The 25,830-nt window shown below is 42.6% G+C and overlaps 1 protein-coding gene across 4 annotated transcripts in view; it reads right to left on the reverse strand.

Moving 5' to 3' along the window:
• LOC140493534 (voltage-gated potassium channel KCNC1-like) overlaps positions 1-23,948 on the reverse strand; it is a 93,074-nt gene extending 69,126 nt beyond the window's left edge. For all 4 annotated transcript variants that reach the window (XM_072592076.1, XM_072592077.1, XM_072592075.1 and 1 more), the window contains exon 1: positions 23,064-23,948. In XM_072592076.1, coding sequence (XP_072448177.1) covers positions 23,064-23,711 — 648 coding nt within the window. In that variant the 5' untranslated portion in view covers positions 23,712-23,948. The remainder of the gene's footprint in view (positions 1-23,063) is intronic.
• Between the last annotated feature and the right edge of the window lie 1,882 nt (positions 23,949-25,830).

Below are 25,830 nucleotides of genomic sequence, written 5' to 3' on the forward strand. Positions count from 1 at the left end.
CAACATCACACACTGCTCCATACCCATTACTCACCCATCCGCAAACTCTAACAATCAGGATTCATTCTGAACATTCATATGCTCCATTTCACCCACTCTCATTTATCACTGGTAGCAGCTTCAAACTGACATCTTACCGCTTCCATCAATTGTCAGCTATTCAGCTGTGACAGGGACATCATACAAATATATTACACCACTGTAAGTGACCTTCTTTCTGTAGATCCAGCTGGCACAAAATGGAGGCAGCAACATACTAGAAATCAGATATTGCTGCATGTCATCAGTTCCTTGCAGGAGATTATACTCAAAATCTTTCAAACAGCAGTCACTGAGGAAAAGGCAATGGATGCCACTGACACCATCCTGATTAGACTGTGGGAAGAATCTTATAGAGGCTTGAATAATCAGGGTTATGGCAAGAGATCAGGAAAAGCCACATGTGAAATCAGGCAAGGCATTTCTTAATTTGAGAGCAACTCTGCATTTTCAAACAAAATTGCAGGTATCAAGATTCTCACTAGTGAGCAGCAAGATCCTGATTAAGGGGGATTATTGTTTTAGCAACCTCATTAACAATGAATTTCACCTCAATAATATGCAGTTTCCAATTCTACCATCTGCCTTGAGGGAACAATACATTGACAATTCTCAATGTGTAAGTCAGTCCAGGTATCTCATAACTTCAGCTCGCCGCTTGCTTCTCCTTGCCACCATTTTGGGCACATAGCAACAACTTCTCAGGAAATGCTTTAGGGCACTAGAACATAGAACATAGAACATAGTAGAATACAGCGCAGTACAGGCCCTTCGGCCCTCGATGTTGCGCCGATCAAAGCCCACCTAACCTACACTAACCCACTATCCTCCACATACCTATCCAATACCCGCTTAAATACCCAGAAAGAGGGAGAGTCCACCACTGCTACTGGCAGGGCATTCCATGAACTTACGACTCGCTGAGTGAAGAACCTACCCCTAACATCAGTCCTATATCTACCCCCCCCTTAATTTAAAGCTATGCCCCCTAGTTGAGCATCTGCCAGTTTCTCAGGGACCTCATGGCAACTTTCTGATCTCCTACTTGCACAATGCTTCTGTACTTGAAAGCTACACTTTGGGGTACACCAGCAACTAGAAATGTAAAGCTACTGCAAGGATCTATTGTGTGGAGGAACAGCACTAGTTCACACATGGGATCAAGCTATATCTCATGACTACTTTCCTACTCTCATAACTTTCATTCATTTAGCACCAATGTGCATGTTGACACCATCCCTGCCTTATTTTGCCTTTCCTTCCTCTGCTTGTCAGAGCATTCACAGAGCCAGACAGCTTGTCTTGCTGGTCAGCAGTCCTCAGTCAAGGGATGAGCATCTTGCCATGTTTTGCATTGCAGAGCTAATCTCACACCAGCACTATTTGCAGCAAAGGTCAAGGTAGCACCCCCAGCTGTCACCTTGCTGCTGTTGCTGAGCACTGGGTCGATGGAGTGCAGGTCCTGTGACTTCTGAACCTGGCTCTCCATGGCAGCTGCCAACCTGCCAATGAGAGAAACAGCCGGAAGATCTCAGACTTGTGGCAGTGGAGTCCCCAGAGCATAGCTGGAGTCTTGCAGCTATGTCTGAACCGTGAGGGTCAGTGCCTTCCACATAACAGCCTTCGACTATGGTGTCTGTTCATGCATGTCCCCAAAGTGTCTGATTGTCAACACCACAAGGTCCTCTCCTAGATGAGGAAGTGCCTGGTCCAGGGACTTGAGGCATTTCTTCCTCAGCCAACAGTATGGTGCTCACCAGCTAGTCTCCTGATTCTAACCTAGCTAATGTTACAACTGAACCGTCAGTGTCTTCGATGTTGGGAGACTTGAAAAGCAGCCTTATTGATGTTTTGTCTGAGGCCTCTGAAGTGACCCTTGGAGGGCTTTTCATTTGGGCTGGCCCATTTAACCACCAAGACATGGACATCCCACTGCAGAAACAAAAGATAGAATGCATCACAGTCAAAAGTTATAGGTTGTGTGTAATGAATGACCCTGATTGGGTTACTATGAGAATTGCTGTGCAATGAAGGGTGGTACTTTCTCAACTGGTGGACATGTATGTCTCAGCATTCCCACAGGAGCAGTCCCAGTCTTCTCCAGTGAGGGCCAAGGATCCTCTCCTCAGAGAGGGCGAGGAGCATAATGTTGAACCCATCCAGGCCCTTTCTGCCCTCTTGTGGAATGTCTGGTCCTGGAACTAGAGAAAGGGAGGGATTAAATGAAATGAAAGCGGATGGCACAGCCATTACTGCTGGTGTGAGTGAGAGAACAGTGGTGCCATATCTGAGTGAATGGGTTGGCAGGGCGAGGGCACACAGGGCTAGTGGTGTGAAAGGTTGGGGGTGTTGGTAAAAACACCCCAAGGCATCAATGTGGACTGCAACAGTTTCCTCATTTCCCCTTCCCCCACCTCACCCTAGTTCTAAACTTCCAGCTCAGTAACTGTCTCCATGACTTGTCCGGACTTGTCCTACCTGCCTATCTTCTTTTCCACCTATCCACTCCACCCTCTCCTCCTTGACCTATCACCTTCATCTCCTCCCCCACTCACCCATTGTACTCTATGCTACTTTCTCCCCACCCCCACCCTCCTCTAGCTTATCTCTCCACGCTTCAGGCTCACTGCCTTTATTCCTGATGAAGGGCTTTTGCCCGAAACGTCGATTTTGAAGCTACTTGGATGCTGCCTGAACTGCTGTGCTCTTCCAGCACCACTAATCCAGAAGGTTGGGGGTGTGCCAAGGGGAAAGAAAGAGAGGGACAATGTTGACCATAGCAGTGATAGATCATGAGCCTTAGTGGGAGCTGGAGATAGTAACAGGTGTGGAGTAAGCGTGAAGTAGTAGCAAGAAGATGGTAGCAGTTACCCTGGAAGAGCAGAGAAATTTATTTACCATCTAATGATACTGCTGGGCATTTGTCAAGATAGTTGAGACTGCACTGACCTGGGTAACAAGCTTAGACCAGACTTTAAGAGTCTGGTGTTGTGGCTTCCTCTGTTGACCCTGACGGGAGAGGACCTCCATCATCTGCACCACCCCATCCACCAGGGCATCTAGGTCCCTGAAGACAAAACAGGGCACCAATGTTCTCTTTTCTGCCACATCCAAGGAAATAATGATGAATGATGAAAGGCAGGTTTAAAATACCAGTGCTTGTCCAGATGTGTAACCGTACCTTAAAGATGGTATGCATGTTAGGGATACTAGTCCATTCCAGGATATCCAATGAATGTTGAGTTGTTTGAGTGCAATGAGTGGTAGCATTGGACTAGCATTGAATGAAAGGGATGCCAAGAAGTAAATAGTTAATGAGTAAAAATTGGGATAATATGGTAAACCTCACTCGCCCTCACCAAGAGGTGAAACTCAACAAAATTGCCACTTAGCCAAAACATCGTAAGATTCAGCCCATCGTGCTTGTCTTATACATTTTCTCAAATCTCATTTCATCCACATCCAACAATCTGGTCAGAAACACAAGCTTCAGGTGATAAAACCACAAACCTCTTACTTTCTACCCTGACTCTCATCTTCTGTGCTTTTACAGAGCCAAGAAATTCCACCTTGCCAACCAGTCCCCACCATAAAAAAGTGAGAAGAAGAGCAGATGCCTGATGACTGGCTCAGTGTGTATTTGAGAGAATAGTATTCTAGCAGGATCTGCACATGGTGAGTCACTGGACACGAGCAGCCAGGGAGCAGCTTACCGAACCATAGGGAGAGGTAGCAGACAGGTGCAATTGGAGCAGAAACAGATGAGAACTTTGATAGTGTGGCTTCCCAGACAAGACTGATGGGCAGCAACACTGAAATGCTTGGTATTTTGGAAGAGAATGCCTAATGTTATTGTCAAGGATCACAGAGGAGACGTTCCAACTTGGCAGACAGCCTCAGAGCTTGAAACCCCCATTTTCACCCATGTGGACGTGGTGGCCAACTCCATGGGAGCACTTGATTATTGGCTGATCTTAACTTCTTTGCAGCATGGATGGAGCATCCCAACATCTGAGAACAGCAACTGAAACTCAGAGTCTCCAGTTGGTTCAGATTGCTGCTGATATGCTCAGGGTCTCACAGCAGCCCAGCAGTCCAGGATGCTGCAGGTTGCTGAGGGATTGCCTTGGACTGGCTGTGTCTCCATGGTGCACTAAACTGCTGTTCTCTCTCCGGATGCAGAATTCAGGGTCCATCATTGCCTCTCTCACGGCCCAATTTTTCCCTCTCAGCTTAATAACCCAGGTGTATCTTTTAATTTGTTCATGTGATGTGGACATTATTGGCATTTATTATCCATTCTTCATTGCCCAGCGGGGGTTTAAGAGTCAGCCACATCATTGCAGGATTTACTTGTAGACCAGACCAGGTAAAGATGGCACATTGCTTCCTGAAAGACCTTGGTGAACCATATGGATTTTTGCAACAACTGCTTTTATCCTGCACCAGCCAGCCATCTACAAACCACCACATCCAACCCAAAAGTGGCTTCTCAGCAACAAGGGTAACCTGTCCTCCATAGAGCTACTGACATCCCTCCACCACCCTACCTTATATGGAACATATTTCTATAATGACTGCCCTATTACAATGAGGATGGTCACTGTCCATAGCACTGATGTCCGGAAGCACCAAGTTTCATTACCAGGACCACTTGGGAGGAGCCATCCAGTCCACAGTTTCATCAGAGCTTGTCTCCCAATCATGGTTGGTCCACATTCGCCAGCTTGCCATCTTGAAGAGATCCATCTTGTCACTAGAGCTTTCACAACCACTTCATTGTTGTATCCACTAATGTGTGAGTAGAATCAGCTAACCCCTTCATGATGGACATGGGCTGTAAGCTCAGTGCAGATTCCTGTAGCAGGTTGGAGCCGAAGTCCTCCTTGCTCCTTCACACCAACAGCAGGCTGTCTGTGCTAAGCATTTGTGGATGCATGCCCATCAGTCATTTCCTGTATTCCACCTGATCAACACCCTCTTCCATAGCTTTGCTGCTGTAAACAATCTCCAATCTAAGCCCTCCACCGTCACACATACTGTCCTTACAATCTGGCCCAGCTACAGCACATCTTGGCTCCTGACTCACATCAGACAAAGCCCATATCTATTCTATCCACTACATTACTCACAGTGCCAGTGTCTGAAATGATGACTGCAAATATCAGATCAGGTGTTAGTGCTTCTTCTTCAGACATGTACCTGGGCATTCATCCCCGGTAGGCAGTATGTCATGGATATCTGAAAGCATGGATACACAGCGGGAGAATTGGGTTGGGGGGGGCAAGTAAAAAGTGCAAAATTATTCATTCCGCAGGAAACATTGCCATCCTGAAGGGATCCATTCACTCCAGTAATCTTGGACTCAGTGACAACCATGCCAATGATGCCAAGCACAATCTCCTTCAAGGAACTGGAGATTGAGTTGGTCCTCACATGAACCCATGGTATTTACATTATGTTATGTGCCATATTGTCCTGTAAAAGAGAGAGATGAATGTCGGTGAGTGGGTTATAATGTATAATGTGGCAGAATACTTGGAAGTATAAAGAGACATGAGATGTGGCTGTGATACTTGCAACAGAGCTAAGTGTGTGAAGGTGATCTGGAACATCTGAATGTTAAGCATGAGTTCTAATTGTTGGAAAGTACCCATGGAGCAGTCTGAGAGATTGGCAGTGTGATTGACACGATAACTATCATTCACCACCACTGTAAGGTCATCTTATCAGGTTCTCAAGGCAGCCTTCTTGTGTTGACCTCCAATATTTGTCTGCAGAAGTAGCCTCCTTTACACATAGAATCATAGAGTTATAAAGATGCACAGCACAGAAACAGACCCAACATGTCCATGCTAACCAGATATCCTAAATTAAACTACTCCCATTTGCCAGCATTTGACCCATATCCTTCCAAACCCTTCCTAGTCATGTACCCAATCAGATGCCTTTTAAATGTTGAAATTGTACCAGCCTCCACCACCTCCTCTGACAGCTCATTCCATAAACACACTACCTCATGCATGAAAAAGTTGTTCCTCAGGTCCCTTTTAAATCATTCCCCTCTCACCTTAAACCTATGACCTCTAGTTTTGGACTTATCTACACTGGGAAAAAGAAGACCTTGGTTATTCACCCTATCTATGTCTCTCATGATCCTGGACTTAGAGAAGTGATTTCTTTTTTATCATTCATGGGATGTGGGCATTGTTAGCTGGGCCAGCAATTACTGCCTATCTTAAGTACCCTCAACATGATGGTGGATGAGTTGGTCTCTTTGACCCTAGCAATCTATGGAGTATAATTACATCTCTAGTTCTGTTCGGGAGGGAGTTCTAGGATTTTGTCCCAGTGACAATGAAGGAATGGCATTATATTTCCAAGGCAGGATAACATGCCCTTGATGGTGAACTTGGAGATGGTGGTGCTGCTCCCATGTATCTGCTGCTGATAGAGGTCATGGGTTTGGAAAGTGCTGTTGAAGGTGAGTTGCTGAATATTGTAGATCACACACACTGCAGCTACTATGCATTTGATGGTGGAGGAAGTGACTGTTGAAGTGAATGGTTGATGTGATGTCAGCCAATCAGGCTGCTTTGTGCTGGGCAATGTCAAGCTTCTCTCAAGTGTTTTAAAGCTATATTCATTCAGGAAAGTGGAGAATATCTCATCACACATATTTGTACTTTATGTTGGGCAGGCTTTCATATTTAGGAGGCGAGGTACTGCAATATCTCACCCTTTTACTTGCTTTTGGGGTCCCAGTATCAAATGGCTGATTCAGTTCAGTTCCTGGTCACTAGCAATCCCTGGGATGTTCATAGTTGCGTTTTCAACAAGAAATGGTTAGATTCATTATTGTCGGAGATGGTCATTGGCTGGCACCTGTGTGTTATGAATATTACTTGCCAATTATCAGCCTAAGCCTAGATATCGTCAAGGTGTTACCACATTTGGACATGGACTGCTTCAGTATCTGATGAGTTGCAAATGTTGCTGAGCAATGTGCAATCACCAGCAAACACTACTCCCCCACCATCCCACCTTCTGAATTTATGAAGGAGGGAAGGTCGCTGATGAAGTAACTAAAGATGGTTGCACTTATGCCACTAACTTGAAGAACACCCGTAGGGGCAATTGACCACCAACAACCACAACTACCTTATTTTATGCTAAGTATGACTCCAGTTTGTGGAAAGTTTTCCCCTGATTCCTACTAAGTCCAGTTCTGCTGGGACTCTTTGATACCATTCTCAGTCAAAGCCTTGTCAAAGGCATTCACCACTGTTTTATCTCTGCAGCTCAGATCATTTATCCATGCTCAAGTGCCACTTAATTGTCGATGAGTCTTTCTACCAATTTGTTGATGATCAAGAGTATACTGAAGGGACAAGAATTAGTTGGGTTGAATTCCTCCTGCATTGTTGTGGGCAGGACAAACCTGGGTAAGTTTTCCCATTGCTGGGTAGATCCCAGTGATGGAGCTGTACTGGACCAGCTTGACTAGGGGCATGACTATTTCTGGAGGAGCTGCATAATGTTATCAGTATCCCATAGCTGCTGCCATTTCTTGATCTCACTTGGAATGATTCAAATGTCCTCAGGAAGAGGCCATGATGGACCACACACTCGGCACTTCTGCTGAAATTTCTTGCAAATACTTCAGCCTTGTCTTTTTGCAGATATGCTGGGTTCTACAGCATTCAAGGATGGGGATATTTGTAAATACGTCTCCTTGCTTTGTTGTCCAGGACTGAATGTGGCAGGACTGCAAAGTTTAGGTCTGATCTGCTGGTTGTGGGCTTTTGCTGACTCATATGCTGCATCAACTGTTTGACATGTAAGTAAACCCATGTTGTAGCTTTGCCAGGTTGATACCTCATTTTTAGGTAGGCCTGCTGCTGCTCCTGGCATCCACTCCTGTGCTCTTCATTGAACCAGGGTTGATTCCCCCAGTTTGATGGCAATAGTAAAGTGATGATGTGTCAGGTCATGAGGTTACGAGTTATGGTTAAATTCTGTTGCTGCTGATAGTTCAGAATGCTCATGGATGCTCAGATCTGAATTGCAAGAGCTATTTGAATTTATCCCAAATAGCAGAGGTTGTGCCAGACAAGGCGGAGGGTATTCTCAACATGAAGGTAGGACTTCTACTGAAAATGTCATGGACAACAGCAGACAGATTGATGAGAATGAGGTCAAGAATGTTTTTCCTCATTTTAGGTCCCCCACAGTCTGCAGCAGACCCAGTTTAGCAACAATGTATTTTAGGTTTCAATCAGTAGTGATGCTACAGAGCCAATTTTGATGATGGACATTGAAGACCCCACCCAGTGTATGTTTTGTGCACGTGACATGCTATCACTTCTTCCAAGTGGCGTTAAACACGGAGAAATTCTGATGCAACAGTCGACGTGATAATCAGCAGGAGGTGTCATTTTTCATTTCGACCTGATGTCATGCGATCACAAGTCAAATTTGAGGATTCCAAAGGCAACTCCTTCTTGACTATATACCAGAGTGCTGTCACTTTTGATGGGTCTGTCATGCAGCTGGGACTGGACATACCCAATGATGGTGATGACAATGTCCAGAACAATGTCCAAAAGGTATGATTCACGAGTAGGAATATGTCAGGCTGTTACTTGACTAGTTTATGTTGCAGCTCTCACAATTTCAGCACACGGGAAGTATCCTGCACGCCTTCCTAACCACCTTGTAAATCAGCCCTCATAGCATTAAGGATCTGTGGACATGCAATCCAAGTTGCCATCCACTAATGTGGCACACACTTCTCCAGATTGCACTGCATTTACTACTTTTTCAATCTATCTGACCAGTCCATTCATATTTTTCTGCAATGAACAACTTATTACCAATGATATGCCCAATTATCATGTCATCTGCAAATGTTTTGATCATGCCTCCTACATTTATGTCTAAATCATTAATATATATCACACCCAACAAGGGACTCAATGCTTAGATGCCCCACTAGAAGCAATCTTCCACCACAAATGTACCCATTCAACATTATCCTTTACTTCCTACCAGTTAGCCAATTTTGGATCCAGCTTGTCCATCTCCCTAACTTTCATGATCTTTAAGTTTTCTGAACAGTCAGCCCTACAACACCCCACATAGACTATATCGAACACAGTACCATGACTGAGCTTCATTACCTCTCCCTGTTGTCTCCTCAAAAAATCAATGAAGATGGACTTTCCTTTAACAGATCCATGCTGACTGTCCTTGGTTAATCCAGGCCTTCTAAATGATGATTTATAGTGTCTCTTGGAGCATTTTCCAATAATTTTACCCACCATCAAGGTTACATTGATTGATCAGTAATTATTGTGTATTAAATTATCAGTATTAAATAATGATACAATGTTAATATTCTTCTGTCCTCTGGCAGCACGCCTATAGCCAAGGAAACTTGCAAAATGAGGTCAAAGAGTCAGTTATTTCTTTCCTTGCTTCTGTTAGCAATCCATTTCGTCTTATCCTACTGACTTATATAGTTTACAGCATGCTAAACACATTGGCCCAGATCTTCTAATTATCATCAGAACAGATCAAAACAACAGTAATCCTACTAAAGATTGTCCACATAAGTGAGGAATATATTTTACAGCCAGACTTCTATATGTTCTCATGTAGGAAACTGGCTAGAAATCCACTTAGCGCACACTTAATGTTAGTATGTAAATATAGGTAAAGTATTTAAATGTCCCAAAGGCAATATGCAGCTACTGAGAGAATGTATAAAACACATTTTAATCCTGTTTTCCTTGGTATCTATCCAGGTAAGAAAGTCAGGAATCACGAAAGTCTCCAACTCTAACTCATATATGAGAATCTTGTTAAAGGGTTCCAGACACCAGACGATTACCTATCTTTAGTTTAATCTTCCAAGCAATTACAGCAAAATCAGTGATACAGGACTCTCCAAGATCTCCCAACACATATCTTTCAGGATTCATCTGGTCTCTGACTATCTGAAGATCAGACGGTGTGGGCCCTTATTATATCCTTCCCCACATTGTTCATCCCATCCAACAACTCTTGCTTTTATTTTTCTAAAATGTCTACTTCATTCCTGTTTCATAAAATCACGTGCAAAATTTTGACTAGGAACCATGCCCCAGTCATCTGTCTTCACTCACAAAATGCCTTTTGTTCTTTAATCAGCTCCATTCTTGTCTTGATTACTTTCTCACTCTTATGTACTGATATTAAATCTTTGGATTTTCCTTAATTTAACTTGTCAATTTTTTATGTCTTCTCTTTGCTTACTTGATTAATTTATAATTTCACCCTTTCATTTTCAAAGTTTCCATTGGCTTTCTAGCTCTTGGTATCTGATATATGATTTATTTTTTCTCACCATCTCCATTCAACAGAGTCTACTCTACACAGTAACTGCTTCTTTAACAGTGTTGTACTTCTTCTTTGATCCTTTTCTTTATCTTTTCTGAAAACCCGAATATTGTGCTGCCTTTCCTACCCTCTTTAACCACGTTTTAGTAATAGTTATGATGTCATACATTTTTTTGAATTTTATTTTTTTCATGGCACTATGCCAGCCTTTGTTGTCTATTCCTAATTGCTCCTTGAGGTGAGTGACCTGTTATGCAATTTCAGAGAGAGCACATTACTGTGTGCCTTAAGTCACATGTAGGCCAGACCAGGTAAGGATTACAGATTTCCTTTCCAAAAGGATATTAGTGAATCAGATGGGTTTTGATGACAATCAATGATAATTTCATGGTCACTACTGCAGACTTGCTTTCAATTCCAGATTTTAATTGAAGTTAAAGTCTGGCAGTTTTCATAGCGGGATTTGAACCCTTGCCATCTGAATATTGAGCTAGGCCTCTGGACTATTAGTCCAGTAACATTATCACTACATCACAATCTCTCCTATACTTCCCAGTATCCATCTGTATCCACAGTTCATCAGCCTTACTCACTTACCCCCTCCATGCATTAAAATATATACCACTGCTCGCTGAACGACTCCTTTGTGCCTATTTTCTAGCCTTTGCTTCCACAGCCTTCTATCTCAGTCATTTTCTGCTTTCCATTTCCAGTCGCATCTTTCCTTGCTGTGTCAACACTTATTTTCCCATCACACTGCCAAGCTATTCTATGCTCGAAGGCAGGCCGCTATCACCTTCACAAGGGCAATGAGGAATGGGCAATGAATGCTGGCTCAGCCAGCAACACTCACATTACATGAAAGAATTACAAAACAAAATCTCCAACACCATCAGCAAATCTCATCCAGGCTTTGTTGATGGTGACTATTTCAGGTTGCAGAGATCCCACCTTCCTCAGAACTGCTATCAATAATCCAAAAACCTAAAGTCTTTAATGCCACACAATCTCTCCAACCATGCATTCAGCTACACTGTCATCCATTTCTGTGCTTACTAACTAGCACATGGCATGCTGAATAATCCAGCGATTACTACTTTTGTGATCCAATTTTAAAAATTATTTTATGGCATAAATCTGTTTACTGGTCTCCATCCCTCTTTCTAAATGTGTCACGATACAAATATGAACCCTAATCTCTGGCTGTTCACTGTCTCCCCTTAGAATGTCCTGTGGCCATTCAGTGATATTATGGACTCAAAAATGAAAAAGACAATGTACCATCCTGATGTCACATAAATGGTGACAGAAATGCTAATCTATTCCTATGCAATCTGTTGAATCACCTATCACTATTGCATTTATGAACTTCCTCCTCCACAGTGGGTAAGTCCTTTCTTTGTTGTCACTATCCACCTGAGCCACTGGCAGGGTTGCAGCCTTTACTCTGGTTTTATTTCCTAGAACAATTCTCACCTTAGCCAGCCTTTGAAACTGAATATTGGTTAGAGATGGGGATGCACTTATGGGACTCATGCACCAGCTGCCTAGCACGCCTTAACTGTCTGGCAGAGATTCGTTCCTTTTCTACCTACTCACTCAAGCTATGGAGTGACCACCCAGACACATGCCGTCTATGTAACAAAAGGAACTTTTAACATCTACTTAATCTATGCAATAGCTAAACTGAAATTGATTGATTGGCGGTTTACCACACTCTTAGGCTTTATCCAAGTTGAAGCATTTAATAAGTTTTCATATTGGAGAAAGGCCTTATCTGCTTGAAGCATGGTTCAGAAAACGCTTGCTGCAAAGGACCTAGAAAAGCTACCCTATCTGTACTATATGTGACTTACCAGTGCTTAATGCTGACACTAATTTGAGAAGTCCCATTCCTTTTTACAAGCATGCATATAATTCATTCAGGAAAACCCATTGCGAGGCAATGATCATCTTCAATAAGAAAGAATCAAAGCAGTTCCCTTTGAGATTCAATGACATTACCATCACAAATTCTCCACATCAACATCTTGGAAGTCACCATAGACGAGAAACTAAACTGAGCCAACCATATAAATACTGTGAATACAAGATTGCATCAGAAGCTGGGGAATATACAGCAAATAATTTACCTCCTGAATCCTCAAAGCTTTTTTGCATGACACATTTGAGTTGAGCATTGAAATATGGTTTACCTTCCTGATGAGTGTAGCTCCAACAACATTCAAGATGTTCCACCATCAACCAACTTAAATTCTTTCCACAACTGGCACACAGTGTAATTGGTGTCATCTACAATGCAGAGCATAGCATCATGCCAAATCTCCTTGAGAAGCAGTGTCCAAACCAACAACCTTTACCAATTAGAAGGACAAGGACAGCAGTCTCATTGGAGCACAAAGTCTTGCAAGCTCCCATCAAAGACACACATCATCCAGATTTGGAATTGTGCTACATTTATTTTATTACAATCAGGGTCAAAGTCCTGGAACTCACTTCCTACTAGCACTGAGTGTGTACTTAGACCACTTGGTGGTTCAAAAAAATGGCTTGTCACCATCTTTCATGGTTTGAATTGAGGAACCAAAACGAACAGAGTATTTTTGAGAATATAGTCTGTACACCACAAACATCCAGAGGGAGAAAGAAAGCAACTAGGGGTGATAACAAATACTAACCGACCAGAGATCATCAAGTCCCATAAAGAAAGAAAAGTTGATTAAAATTAATAATACACTATAAATGACATAGTGTGCTCTTTCTATTCATACACATATGCTGTGCTTACAAATGTAAACCTCCACAAGCAAGCTTGAACATCTGGGACACATGCTTTCTGAAGTATGCAATTTGCATTATATATCATTCAGTTACTTTATTACCATAGCTAGCGTACATGTCCAAATCTTCCCTATAACCCCACCACCTTTCCCACAACCCTACACCCATCCCCACCCATCCACATCCCTCCGCCCTGCAGTGAAATCTACAGATACTGTAACGGAACATTCTGAAATCTTATTACCATGCTGTAGATCTGCATTTAACAGACACAGAAACAGGATTTAACCAGATGGCTGACAGCCAAAGGCCCTAACAGATTATCAGCTAGTACATGGGAAATCAAAAAAAAAATACAAATATGGTTTGACTTTTCACTCACTCCTTGTCTTTACATGTTTATCTCTTGGTGTTGTTTTCTTTGCAAAAATACTAGCTTTCCATATTGTAATGTTCCTGTTAAAATATATGAATAGAAAAGGAAAAGGTGATGAGCATGCAAGCAGGTAACTGCAGCTACTGATTCCAGCATCACACCTATAAGTAACCACTTAAGTATGAACATGAACTGGATGGAAGGAGCACTATGGTGTAGGCAAGCACTATCCTCATTCAAAGTATGCACTTTTCAGTCAGATAGTCAGGAAACAGGAACCCTGATAAAGGCACTGAGGCCTAGTATAACATCCTAACTATGTCCATCAGCAGCGACCAGAGATGCAAACTTGTCACTTCCCTGATCTATGTAATTCACTACAATAGCAGACTGTGTTTTATGTATATTGTTTAAAAATAATTATTACAGAACCACATGGAATTAGAAAACTAAATCTCACAAGAGGAATTTGAGTTGGGACAGGAACTTGACAGTTTCCAATACTTTTGTAACTTGGAGTGAGATCTTAAGATATTTTACATTTGAATTTTTCGCATTTCTTTTCAATAATTAAAATGAGGGACAGGAAGTTAATAATTTTAGGCACACCATTAGCCTCAAACGTTTCCATGTTTGGTACAAAACAGTTGGGTACAGAACAAAGCTGCCTCTACATTGGCCCAACAATATATGTCAGAAAAAGTCTGAGAAGAGCATTCGTCCTGTACCCAGGCCATCATCTTCACTTCCCACATCAGCCTGCTGTGACTTCTCTGGAAAAGAATGATTGTGAAGCAAAGCAGGTAGATGACCAAAAGTCAAACAGAACATTTGGAAAACAATTCCCACTGTAAAATTAAGTCCAGTGCAAAAGACAGGACAGAAAAGAGAAATCAAAACATGAGTAATTCATCATGGAAAAGAATAATGACATCAAGAAAAAAGAAACATTTCCCAGAATAAATAGACAGAACATTATGAAATAGAAATAGCAAAGTAACATATTTAAACAGGGAACGGAAAGGTGCTACTCAAGTACTCTTAAGTGAAGGAAAGAGCAAGTGAAACTGTTTCCACAGATGGAGAGAAATTAGCTCAAATTTGAAAACAGAGTTTTTAAAAATTGGCACATAGAACATGTTTTTCGAACAAGGACAAATACAAATATAGGTAATTTACAAAACAGAGGATAAAAAAGATTGAAATACATAGAAAAAAAAGCCTTTTAAAGCCACATTAGTGGTCAGAAAATAATCTCGGTAAATGTAGAAATTTTAAAAAAGGGATAAGCTTGTTATGGTGGGTTAGAGAATGGAAATACCCTACCTCATTTTCTACAGAGGATGTGGATATTAGAATTGGAAAGCCACCAGTCCTGGTGTAGACCACTTAGACATTCATCAAGAGATGGCAATAAAATGTTTCTAAAGCTTAAGCCACATAAATATTTCTTTCAGGATCCTTTGATATCAAAACCTAGATCAGTGCAGAAGAATGGAAAGAAGGCTAAAGTGTTTGCAATAGCAGTGTGAATTAAGACTGAAGGAGAAAATGAAGAAGATAGAATAGTAACTATTTGAATGGAAACCAGAGATAATGTAACATCAAAGAACAGGAAAGGAGATATAATTTTCCAAAATACGTGTTGGAAAGAAAATACGTGTCTGGGGACCAAAGGGTGGTAAACATGACACTTCTCTTCAAAAATAGAGACAGGGATAAGCCAGGAAGTTATTGGTCAGTATCATTTCAGCCTACAATATGGGATGGAATTACTGAGTACTTAAAGAACTGTGAGCTATGCTAGGCAGTGTGATTTATTTTAAAGCAAAGTCAGACTTGACTAACCTAATATGATTCTGTAGTGAAAAAAACAGCGAGGATAAATGAAATTCAGTGGATGTGTTCAAAAAGTCTTTGGTACGGAATCATGAAACAGACTTTTAACAAAGATACTCATACTCAGAATAAAAAGACACTTACTATAGTTAGGCAATTAAAGGGCAAAAGTAAAGAATGAAAGAATAGTAAGTTTCTCAGAATGGAACAATATACATCATCCTTTCTAGGACTGACTTTATTTGCTGACTTCCTCTTATTTCTTCCTACACAAGCTTGGATTTAAAATTTTCATTTTTTTTCTTCATGCTTACAATTCCCAATTCTTATTTATCATGAAAATTGCTTATATAAACTGATTATACTGTAATTGCATTCCCTTCACAGTGATGATATTGGTGTCTTCATTTTGCCTCTTCTAGCTCTTCAACCTGTTCTGCAGACAAATACCTTTCCACAAACAAACACAAAACAAATTACAGTATGTTTTCTTGGATTGTGAATAATAATGTAAAAGTTTTAAAAAGTATGACTTTAGCAAGTTTCGAGAAGATTTTCAACTCAAGTTGAGGTCCTGGATGTAAGTTTGCTCAATGAGTTTGAAGGTTCATTTTCAGACATTCCGTCACTATACTAGGTAACATCATCAGTGAGCCTCTGGTAAAGTGCTGGTGTTATGTCCCACTTTTGTTTTATGTATTTAGGTTTCTTTGGGTTGGTCATATCATTTCCTGTGTTGGTGATGTCATCTCCTGTGTTGATGATGTCATTTCCTGTTCTTTTCTCAAAAGGTGGTAGATGGGGTCCAAATCAATGTGTTTATTGAGTTCCAGTTGGAATGCCATGCTTCTAGGAATTCTTGTGTCTGTCTCTGTTTGACTTGTCCTAGAATGGATCTGTTGTCCCAGTCAAGGTGGTGTCCTTCCTCATCTGTATGTAAGGATACTAGTGATAGTGGGTTATGTCTTTTTTGTGGTTAGTCGATGTTCATGTATCCCAGTGGCTAGTTTTCTGTCTGTTTGTCCAATGTAGTGTTTGTTATAGTTCTTGGAAGGTATTTTGTAAATGATGTTTGTTTTGCTTGTTGAGTACATAGGATATTTTAAGTTCATTAACTGCTGTTTTAGTGTGTTGGTGGGTTTGTGGGCTACCATGATGCCAAGAGGTCTGAGCAATCTGGCACTCATTTCCAAGATGTCTTTGATGCAGGGGAGAGTGGCTAGGGTTTCTGCGCACATTTTGTCTGCTTGTTTGGGTTTATTGCTGAGAAATTGGTGGACCATGTTCATTGGGTACCCGTTCTTCTTGAATATGCTGGATAGTTCCTCTGCATAGTTCCTCTGTACTGCAGTGTGTGATGGTTCATTGAAATAATATTCTAATGCAGCTTTGTTTGTGGGTGTTGGGATGATTGTTTTTGTAGTTTAATATTTGGTCTGTATATGTTGTTTTCCTGTAGATGCTGGTTTGAAGTTCCCCATTGACTGTTCGCTCTACTATGACATCTAGGAATGGCAATTTGTTGTTGTTTTCCTCCTCTTTTGTGAATTTTATGCCAGTAAGGATATTATTGATGGACTTGAAGGTTTCCTCTGATTTGTTTTGTTCAGTGATGACAAAGGTGTCATCCACGTAACGGACCCAAAGTTTGAGTTGAGTGGTTGGTGGAACTGTTTGTTTGAGTGTCTACATTTCTGCCTCTGCTAGGAACCATGGATGTTCCATTGCTTTGTCTGGTGGTGATAGACCCAACTCCACAATTAGAGAACTGATTCACAGCATTAATCAAAAAAGACAGACTTCCAAAAAATAAAATCAGATGGATCCAACATACCACGCTTCTACAGATTATCCAAAATTCCCAAACCAGAGCCCCCCTCAGACCCATAGTCTCGCTACCTGGAACACCAATGTACAGATTAACCAAGGAACTACACCAAAGACTAAAACACTTAGTAGAAGACTCACCCCATTTCATTCACTCCACCCAAGAATTCCTGAACACCAAAGACACCAGGATAGAAGACGATGAAATAATGGTGTCCTTTGATATAACAGCCCTGTTCACAGCCATCAACATCAATCTGGCCAAAGAAACATTGACTGCACGATTAGAAGAACCAAAGACATTTGCACCAACCACCACTAACCTCATCAGCAAGGACAACATAGACAAGCTAGTGGACCTATGCCTTACCATCCACTTCACTTTCAATAACAAATAAACAAACCAACCATGGGACACTCATGGTTCTTAGCAGAAGCAGCAATGTAAAGAATCAAACAAACAGCTCTGCCAACCATCCAAACCAAACTTTGGGTCCACTATGTGGATGACACCTTTGTCATCCCTAAACAAAGCATATTAGAGGAAACCTTCAAGAACATCAATAATATCCTTACTGGAATAAAATTCACAAAAGAGGAGGAAAACAACAAACAAACTGCCATTCCTAGATGTCACAGTAGAGCGAATAATCAATGAGGAACTTCAAACCAGCATCTACAGGAAAACAATATATACAGACCAAATACTGAACTACAGAAGCAATCATCCCAACACCCACAAATGAAGCTGCATTAGAACATTATTTCAATGAGCCATCACACACTGCAGCACAGAGGAGCTACAAAGAGCAGAGGAAAATCACCTATCCAGCATATTCAAAAAGAACCGATACCCAATGAACACAGTCTGCCAATTTCTCAGCAATAAACTCAAACAAGCAGGCAAAGTGCACCCAGAAACCCTTGCCACTCTCCCCTCCATCAAAGACATCTCAGAAACGAGTGCCAGACTACTCAGACCTCTTGGCATCATGGTAGCCCACAAACCCATCAATACACTAAAACAATTGCTAATGAACTTAAATGACCCTATATAGACAACAAGCAAAACACACATCATTTACAAAATACCTTGCAAGAACTGTAACAAACATTACACTGGACAAACAGGCAGAAAACTAGCCACCAGTGACTATCAACTAGACACAAAAAGACATGACCCACTATCATTAGTTTCCTTACATACAAATGAGGAAGGACACCACTTTGACTGGGACAACACATTCAACCTAGAACAAGCCAAACAGAGACAGAGACAAGAATTCCGAGAAGCACGGCATTCCGACCAGAACTCTATCACCAAACACATCTACCACTGCTGTGAAAAGAACAGGAAATGACATCACCAACACAGGAAATGACCACCAATCTAAGGAAATCTAAAACATAAATAGAAAGCAGGCCATAATACCAGTGTTTCAGCAGAGGCTCACTGATGATGTTACCTAGTATGGTGATGAAACATCCGAAAATGAACCTTCCAGCTCATTGAGCCAACTTACATCCAGTATGACTTTAAAATGGTGACTTAGTCTATGCCCTGGTCTAATTATTCTTTGCTTCCTTAACCTGTTTCCTCCAGTTTCCTCCCACAATCCAAAAATGTGCAGGTCAGGTGAATTGGCCATGCTAAATTGCCCACAGTGTTAGGTCCATTAGTCAGGTGTAAATATAGGGTAGGGGAACGGGTCTAAGTGGGTTACTGTTCAGAGGATCAGTGTGGACTTGTTGGGCCAAAGGGACTGTTTCCATACTGTAGGGAATCTAATCTAATTTAGTCAAACTTCACCATCTGAAATCTACACAAAGCCATGTGCTTCACAAGAGAGGTAAGCTTTTGTATATAATTATAATCTAGACCTTAGAATTTATGGGAAAATATTGGAATTTGTTACTGATAAATTGCAAAATGCAGCTAAAACTGGAAATTATTATTAACATGTGGAATGACAGAATCCTAATGCATTTTAATATAGGATGTTGTGAAGTTATGTATTTTGTAAATAATAATGAAGGAACTATGTTCTAAATAGTATTGCATTGTCTTAAACAGAGTTGAGCAGTACAGGAATGCTGTCTTGTACAAATATGAGCCATTAATTTGGCAGTGGAAGATGATAAGGTGCAAAAAAGGCAAGCAGACACTATAATTTTGTATCTAGTGCCATGGAATATAACTGAATAATATTTTTTTCTAATTTATGTAAGATCTTAATGAGGCTGTTGGTGTACCCTGTGCATTTGTGTTTTTCATTATAAACAGCATGAAAAATCAATGGAACATTTGTAGAATACATTTATAGGGTTGTTTTCAGGATGAGGGGGTTATGAAGATAAATTTCTGGAGTTACAAGGTTTTCATTTGATCTGAGAAAGTTAAGGGGTAGAGACTCAATAATTTTCACACTAAGGATAGATGTGTTAATTGGGTTAATAACAATGAGAACAGAACAGCACAGATTTCAAAATAATTGCAAAAGGAATTAAAACTGAAGTGAGAAAAATGGCAGAGATTAATAAGAGTGCAATATGATTGTTCACGAGCCATTATTTCAAAGTCTGTATTTTCTTAAAAGAATTTGATAATTGCTTAGAATGTTTGATATTAAACAATATGGGAAGTGGGAAGAGAGAGATGTTTCCGAATGTGCAGAATTTAGCTGATGCTAGATGTCCAAATGCATTATTTTTGTACAGTGAAGTTGTGTAATTTAGTGGTAAATTGCTGTCAGTCATGTGCTTTGAGCCCCATGTCCTTTAGAATCTGAATTGATTATCCTCAATTCATTTTGAGATCGGTCCAAAGTTAGCAGAGGGGACTTTTATCCCACCAAAACCTGCTCGGATTTAAGCCAAAGTCCCTGAGCTGAAAGGACATTGTCTAACCGACTGCATTCTCCAATGTCACCAACAGTATTGGATTAAAGCGGCAGGAATATGGTGCAGTGGCGTAAATACCATGAAATCTCACATCACTAGTGCGACGTTAGAACTGTTCTCCGCTCCCCCTCCCCTCGCCAATCAAATTCAACAACCATTTGGCCTAACGTCTGCTTTTAATGAATACTGTGTTTTCTCGAGTTCAATGAAGAATCACTTGCCCTTGCTTCCCGCCTCCTGTCCTTTACTTATTCGTGTCCCTGCGGCTCGGCATTCAGCCAGCTTGGCTCCGCTCTGTTATTAATGTGCAATTCGCTAACTTGCCCTGTATTGGTCCCCAGTCGATTATAAGATCATTCAAGAATGAGAAGGCCATGAAAAAAAAGCAGCAAAGCAATCCCAGTTAAACGCTCCTGCTCGCTCTCTGAATGTGGAATTAATTATAAGAATTGATCCGGACAGTTTCATGCTTATTTTCGTTTAGATATTTCAACAGTTCCCTCAATGCTTTCCTCCCTCACACTGAAGGATTATTTTCCGTGTTATAGTGTATATTTTCAGTGTACAATTCGGAATACCAGCGACATTAAGCAGACCCAAGTAATTTCAATGTGGTGCCACTATCAATCTATCTGGTTGATGTTCGGTGTGACAGTACATTTATGAAGGACATTTGTCTCAATCTTGTCTCAAGATGGAAGAATCGACCCCAGTCCAGTACAATCGTTCTAAGGAAGCACTAGCGAGCAACCTGTTTGTACAACCTCAGAGCGGCATCTTTCAATGTGAAAGAAATAGTTAATATGCAACCCACTAAATTCAAGGTCACTCTAAGCGTATCTCTGTCGTGCACTGAAGTTTCATTTCCAGGCTACTAATGCAAGATTCTGTCACCAGCACCCCTACCCCCCGTGACGGTCTGTCTATATTTCTGTGTTTCTGCTGCTCATGTGTAGGACTGTTGACTGTAAACATCCGTTTCCTTCCGCCACTGCAGAGACAGCAGGAAAATCGGACGCGGTGCCAGGTACCACCTGCTGGAGCATCAAGGAAGCTCGCATTGCTTTTTAACATCCCCCTATCCCGGCCTCTTGCCCCCCTCGCACCCCCCGCACCTGTCTCAGATCTGGGTAACAGCACAGTAAAATAACATGCTTTGTTTTCGGGAGAACGCAGGAGATAAAAGGCGAAATACAAACGAAATAAATTACATAGGGCATCTGAGACCGTATTTTACTGATTCTACCTCAAAATGCACAGTGAGTTTTGTGCGGAGTTCAAATACCCAAGGGAGGGAGAAAATACTCAGGAACGAATGCAATTCGGCAAATTGCATGTAGACATCTTGAGATGGCTCACATTTCGAAACACAGACTGCCTACTGCTCCTCATGGGTTTGTTAACAGGCAGCTTTCTTTCCCCCTGTCCTTCCCCTGGTCTTGGAGGTTCTCCATTCCTCCGGGAACCAGAGGAACATTCCGCTCTGATTTTGGCCATCGCGTGTGCGCAGGTCTCAGCGGGAGCGCCGGGGGTGACATGCGGGGCTCCGACACGGCTATTATGTAACCGCGGTGACATTGCTCTGTTCAGATCGCTCCTCATTCTACCCCCCCCCCCAAACATAACCGCGTCGCCCTAGCAGCAGTCTGACAGTCTGTGCGTCCGAATTGATCATTGGGGCACGGAGACCTTTGGGGAAATACTGTATTGTTGACGATTCGTGAGAATGTATAATAGTGCCATCCGGCCAGCAGTCTTTAAATAAGCGGTAGCTAGCGTTTCCTGACGGCAGCAATAATAATGTAGGAGAGGATCGAACCGACAATTGAAAACGGCTTTAATGTTCAACATGTAGAATGTCTGAGCATGAACAATGATATACGGCACACTTCATAAAATTATCGAGATACATATTTGCCCTAATTTAGTTGTATTGGTGCTTACAGTAACCTTGTTCATCAAAATATTGGTTAATCACCGCATATTACTCAAAGACCAAATACACACACGCGGTCTAAAAAGCATTGTCTCCCTTCGCTAAGATGACCCATGGTTCATTAAAAACAAAACAACGTGGGGTCTGAGGTTAAAGTGGCGACTCTCGGATTCCTCTGCAGTCTGCACCGAGAGAGCACGCCTCTGGAATACCAATGAGCGCCAATCTGAAACGCACTCCTGCTGCGCGCTATCTCCGTAGCTTTGATCAAAAACACCAGTTCTCCGAAAGAGAACGAGACCTGCGTTATAGGAATACAATCCCAGATTCCCGAAAATCCTCCAAGTCGCCAGTATAACTGGCATTTCCGATTACTGAAGTAGCTAAAAAAAAATCTCCCTGGAAAACGGTCACAACAGCCCCTGGGAACAGGATATCGATAATGCAAAGAGGGGTTTTGCGCTCCCTTAAATTCGGTGAATATTTGTCATACACCAGACCCCCCCCCCCCTGCCCACCCTCCCCGCCCCCTACCAGGGGTAAGCGGGACAACTTAACATAACATGTCTTTGTTATACCGTTTTGCTACCACCACAAGCGGGTCTGCTAAAACCAAATGAAGATGTAATCTCTTTTTCTACCCCACTGTAACAAAACAGGCAATACTGCACCTCCATCCAGTATTGCTACAGCACTTGCAGCAAGACTGTATCCAAGCCCAGGTACCCCGGGCTGCTTTGGAGACTGATGTCTCAAGTCACTATGTAACCTTGCTTCTCTCGATATTAATGCAATTAGAACATGCCCTTTTGCAATCCTCTCTCCGCTGGATACATTTGGAGAACTGCCATTCAATTCATTTGCCCAACAGGTTCTCTCCAATGTAAGAGAGGCTTTTTGAACGTTGTGGAGCTTGTGTCAAGGTTATTGATGGGCTTGTTTATTTTTCTTTGGAAACGTTTTTTTGTATAGCTTGCTTACCCGTGCATATTTGGAGGAGTAAGGGTCTTCAAAGAGAGCCCAGATACGGCGCTGCCACTTCCTCCACCAGCTGGCCTTGGCTCCGGCCTCGGGGGAGCAGTCCCCCAGGGCGAGGCGCTTGGTGTCCAGCTCGTCCTCCGAGTCGCCGACCCCGTCGCCGCCGCCTTCGGCGTCGCCGCTATTGAGGTCGGGTGCCTCGAAGCTGTCGAGCGCCTCCTCGGCGTCCCGGTGCTGCCGGTAAGTCATCCAGCAGCACGGCTCCACGTCCGTCTCATCGATGCCCCAGAAGGCGATCTCCTCCTCGTACAGGGGTCCACACACATCGGCCGGGCAGTGCAGCTTGCCCGTGCGGTAGTAGTTGAGGATGTGGGCGAAGACCCCCGGGTGGCGGTCGAAGAAGAACTCGTCCGTCTTCGGGTCGTAGTCGAAGTTGGCGAAGGCACCGGGCTCGGTGAGCCACGCCAGCCGGGTGCCGGGCAGCGTCTTCAGGGTGCTCCGGTACGTTTCGTGCCTCGTCCCTCCCACGTTGATCACGATGCGATCGTTGTCGTCGCCCTTGGCCATCTCCTCGATCAGACATGTCGCGGAGGGAGGTCGCTTTCCTGGGCTGCTGCCGCGGGAGCTGGAGACCTGCACCGAGCTGATCATTCAGCACCGCGGACAGCGACCAGGCGGCCTCCCGTCCCGCTGGCCCCGCTCTCTGTCTCTCTCTCTCTCTCTCTCTCTCTCTCCTCTCAGCCTGGCCACAGCCTCGAGTCTCCCCCACGACACACACCGCTTTTCACTGACCAGCAGCCCCGCGCTACTCCTACATCGTCGTGCCTTGGAGTGCAGGCCGGCGCTGCTTGCTGGAATGAGGCGAGAGGCAGAAAGACAAGGCACCGCACACACTGGAAGGAGGAGCTCCCCTCAGCAACCCCCCCCCCCCCCCCGCCCCTCAGCAAACCTGCGCAGCCTCGAATACAGCTCTCTCCAGCCACCACCACCGCCTCCCCCCCCCCCCAAACCTCACACCACCTGCCCCATCCCCCTCCTCTTTCCAAGCACCATCCAGGCTCTTCCTGCCCGCGGTAGCTTACAGATACTGAGTCAGAAATGTGTTCATATCGAGAGAAGCAGCCCACAGGCAGAACTATCACGTTCATCCTGCAGCCAGCTCCGATCGTGCTTATTATTTCCTGCCATGGTTGAGCTTATGTTTTGCACAAAGTATTACACTTGGAAAGGGCAGCTCGTATGATGAGATGGGGAGTTATTTTGTTTCTTCAAGGGATTGTGACTATCACTAATAATTGCCCTTGAGCCATCTTCTTGAGCTGCTGCAGTTCAAGGAGACTTTGCCTGAAGCGTGATAAAGGGAACAGCGAGGTATTTCCAATCGGTGTGTGACTTGGGAGGGGGAGTCTTGGAAGTAGTGGCGTTCCCATATGTCTGCTGTCCTTCTTCCTGGTAGCGGCCACAGGTTTAGGACGTGCAGTTGAAAAGCTTTAGCGAATTTCTGCAGTTCATTTCATTAACGGCACCCCCTGCCATTGGACATTAGTGGTGGGTGTGAGGGGAATTTTAGGCATACTCTATATCGACATACTCGCACATAGGTAGTTGGATAGATAGGCAGATGCAAACAAACAGATTTGCCTTACACGCAGCTATATATTCTCTTGCATACACACACACACATATCACATATGGGCAGCTTTTGTGCTGTCTGGCAGATTATTGAAAGTCTACTCTCAAGAGAAACCGATGACCAATTTCTCAAAGAGCTCCTGTACACATCAACATTTACTTCTCCTATAAAATGCCTTAGTACCAATCATTCAGACTCTGTATTTCAGAGGTCATTACAGATAATGTTATAGGAATATCAATATCAAGTGTCACACAAATAGGATTAATAAATATCCGGGCCTGAATTAAATGGCAGTATCAAGGGGGTTTAGATGATGTGATACCTCATGAAGAAAAGTCGTTTGAGTTTCTGAATGTCACCTGAAATAGAATATGGATTTACTATCTTTAACGTTTGGTCAGGTTATGTTATTTTATGTCATATGAGGAGTTGTCATTGACAAGCTATATGACTTCTGTTTTGGGTTACGTGCCATTCTTCATGAATTCAGTGCACGTTCTGCATAGTGTGTTGCTATGATGCATGTTCCATCTTATGCTTCTATTTCCCTTGGAAAGTAAATGGTTGATGCAAAAAGACAGTTGATGGCCTGATCCATAGAGTTTGGTGGATTGCATTCAGTCCTTTTTTAAAATTTTGTTAAATGCAGATTGTGGATTTTTTTTTGGTGTTTATAACTGGCTGTGCTTATTGTTCTGTACATCACTGTAGAGTTACTCAGAGATGCTTATGCTACTCAACTACCTCTGATTGCTTTATCTTGCAAATTGTTCTTGACCTTACCTATGTTCCAAAACCATGAGTTGTGCTGTTGCTGATGATTCCATTGTATTTAGTGGCATTTATAATTTCTTTGATGATAAAATAGTCCTGCTAGCAGACAAACAGACCAGGACAAATCCAGGCTTGATCAACACACATGCTTTGCAAGTTACTTTGATCAAGAGGGATTTAATGTCACTGTAGAATCTACCATTAACAACATCTTGAAAGCCTTGACCAGAAGTTGAACTGCTCTAGCTATATCAACATATTGCCTGTAATAGAAAGGTAGAGGCTGTATTCTCTGTGATGAATGGTTGCCATTCTGACCCTTGACTCCTATCAACCATCGACAAGGCTCAGTTCAGGAAG

This window comes from Chiloscyllium punctatum, chromosome 22, assembly GCF_047496795.1.
Source record: "Chiloscyllium punctatum isolate Juve2018m chromosome 22, sChiPun1.3, whole genome shotgun sequence".
Lineage (NCBI taxonomy): Eukaryota > Metazoa > Chordata > Chondrichthyes > Orectolobiformes > Hemiscylliidae > Chiloscyllium > Chiloscyllium punctatum.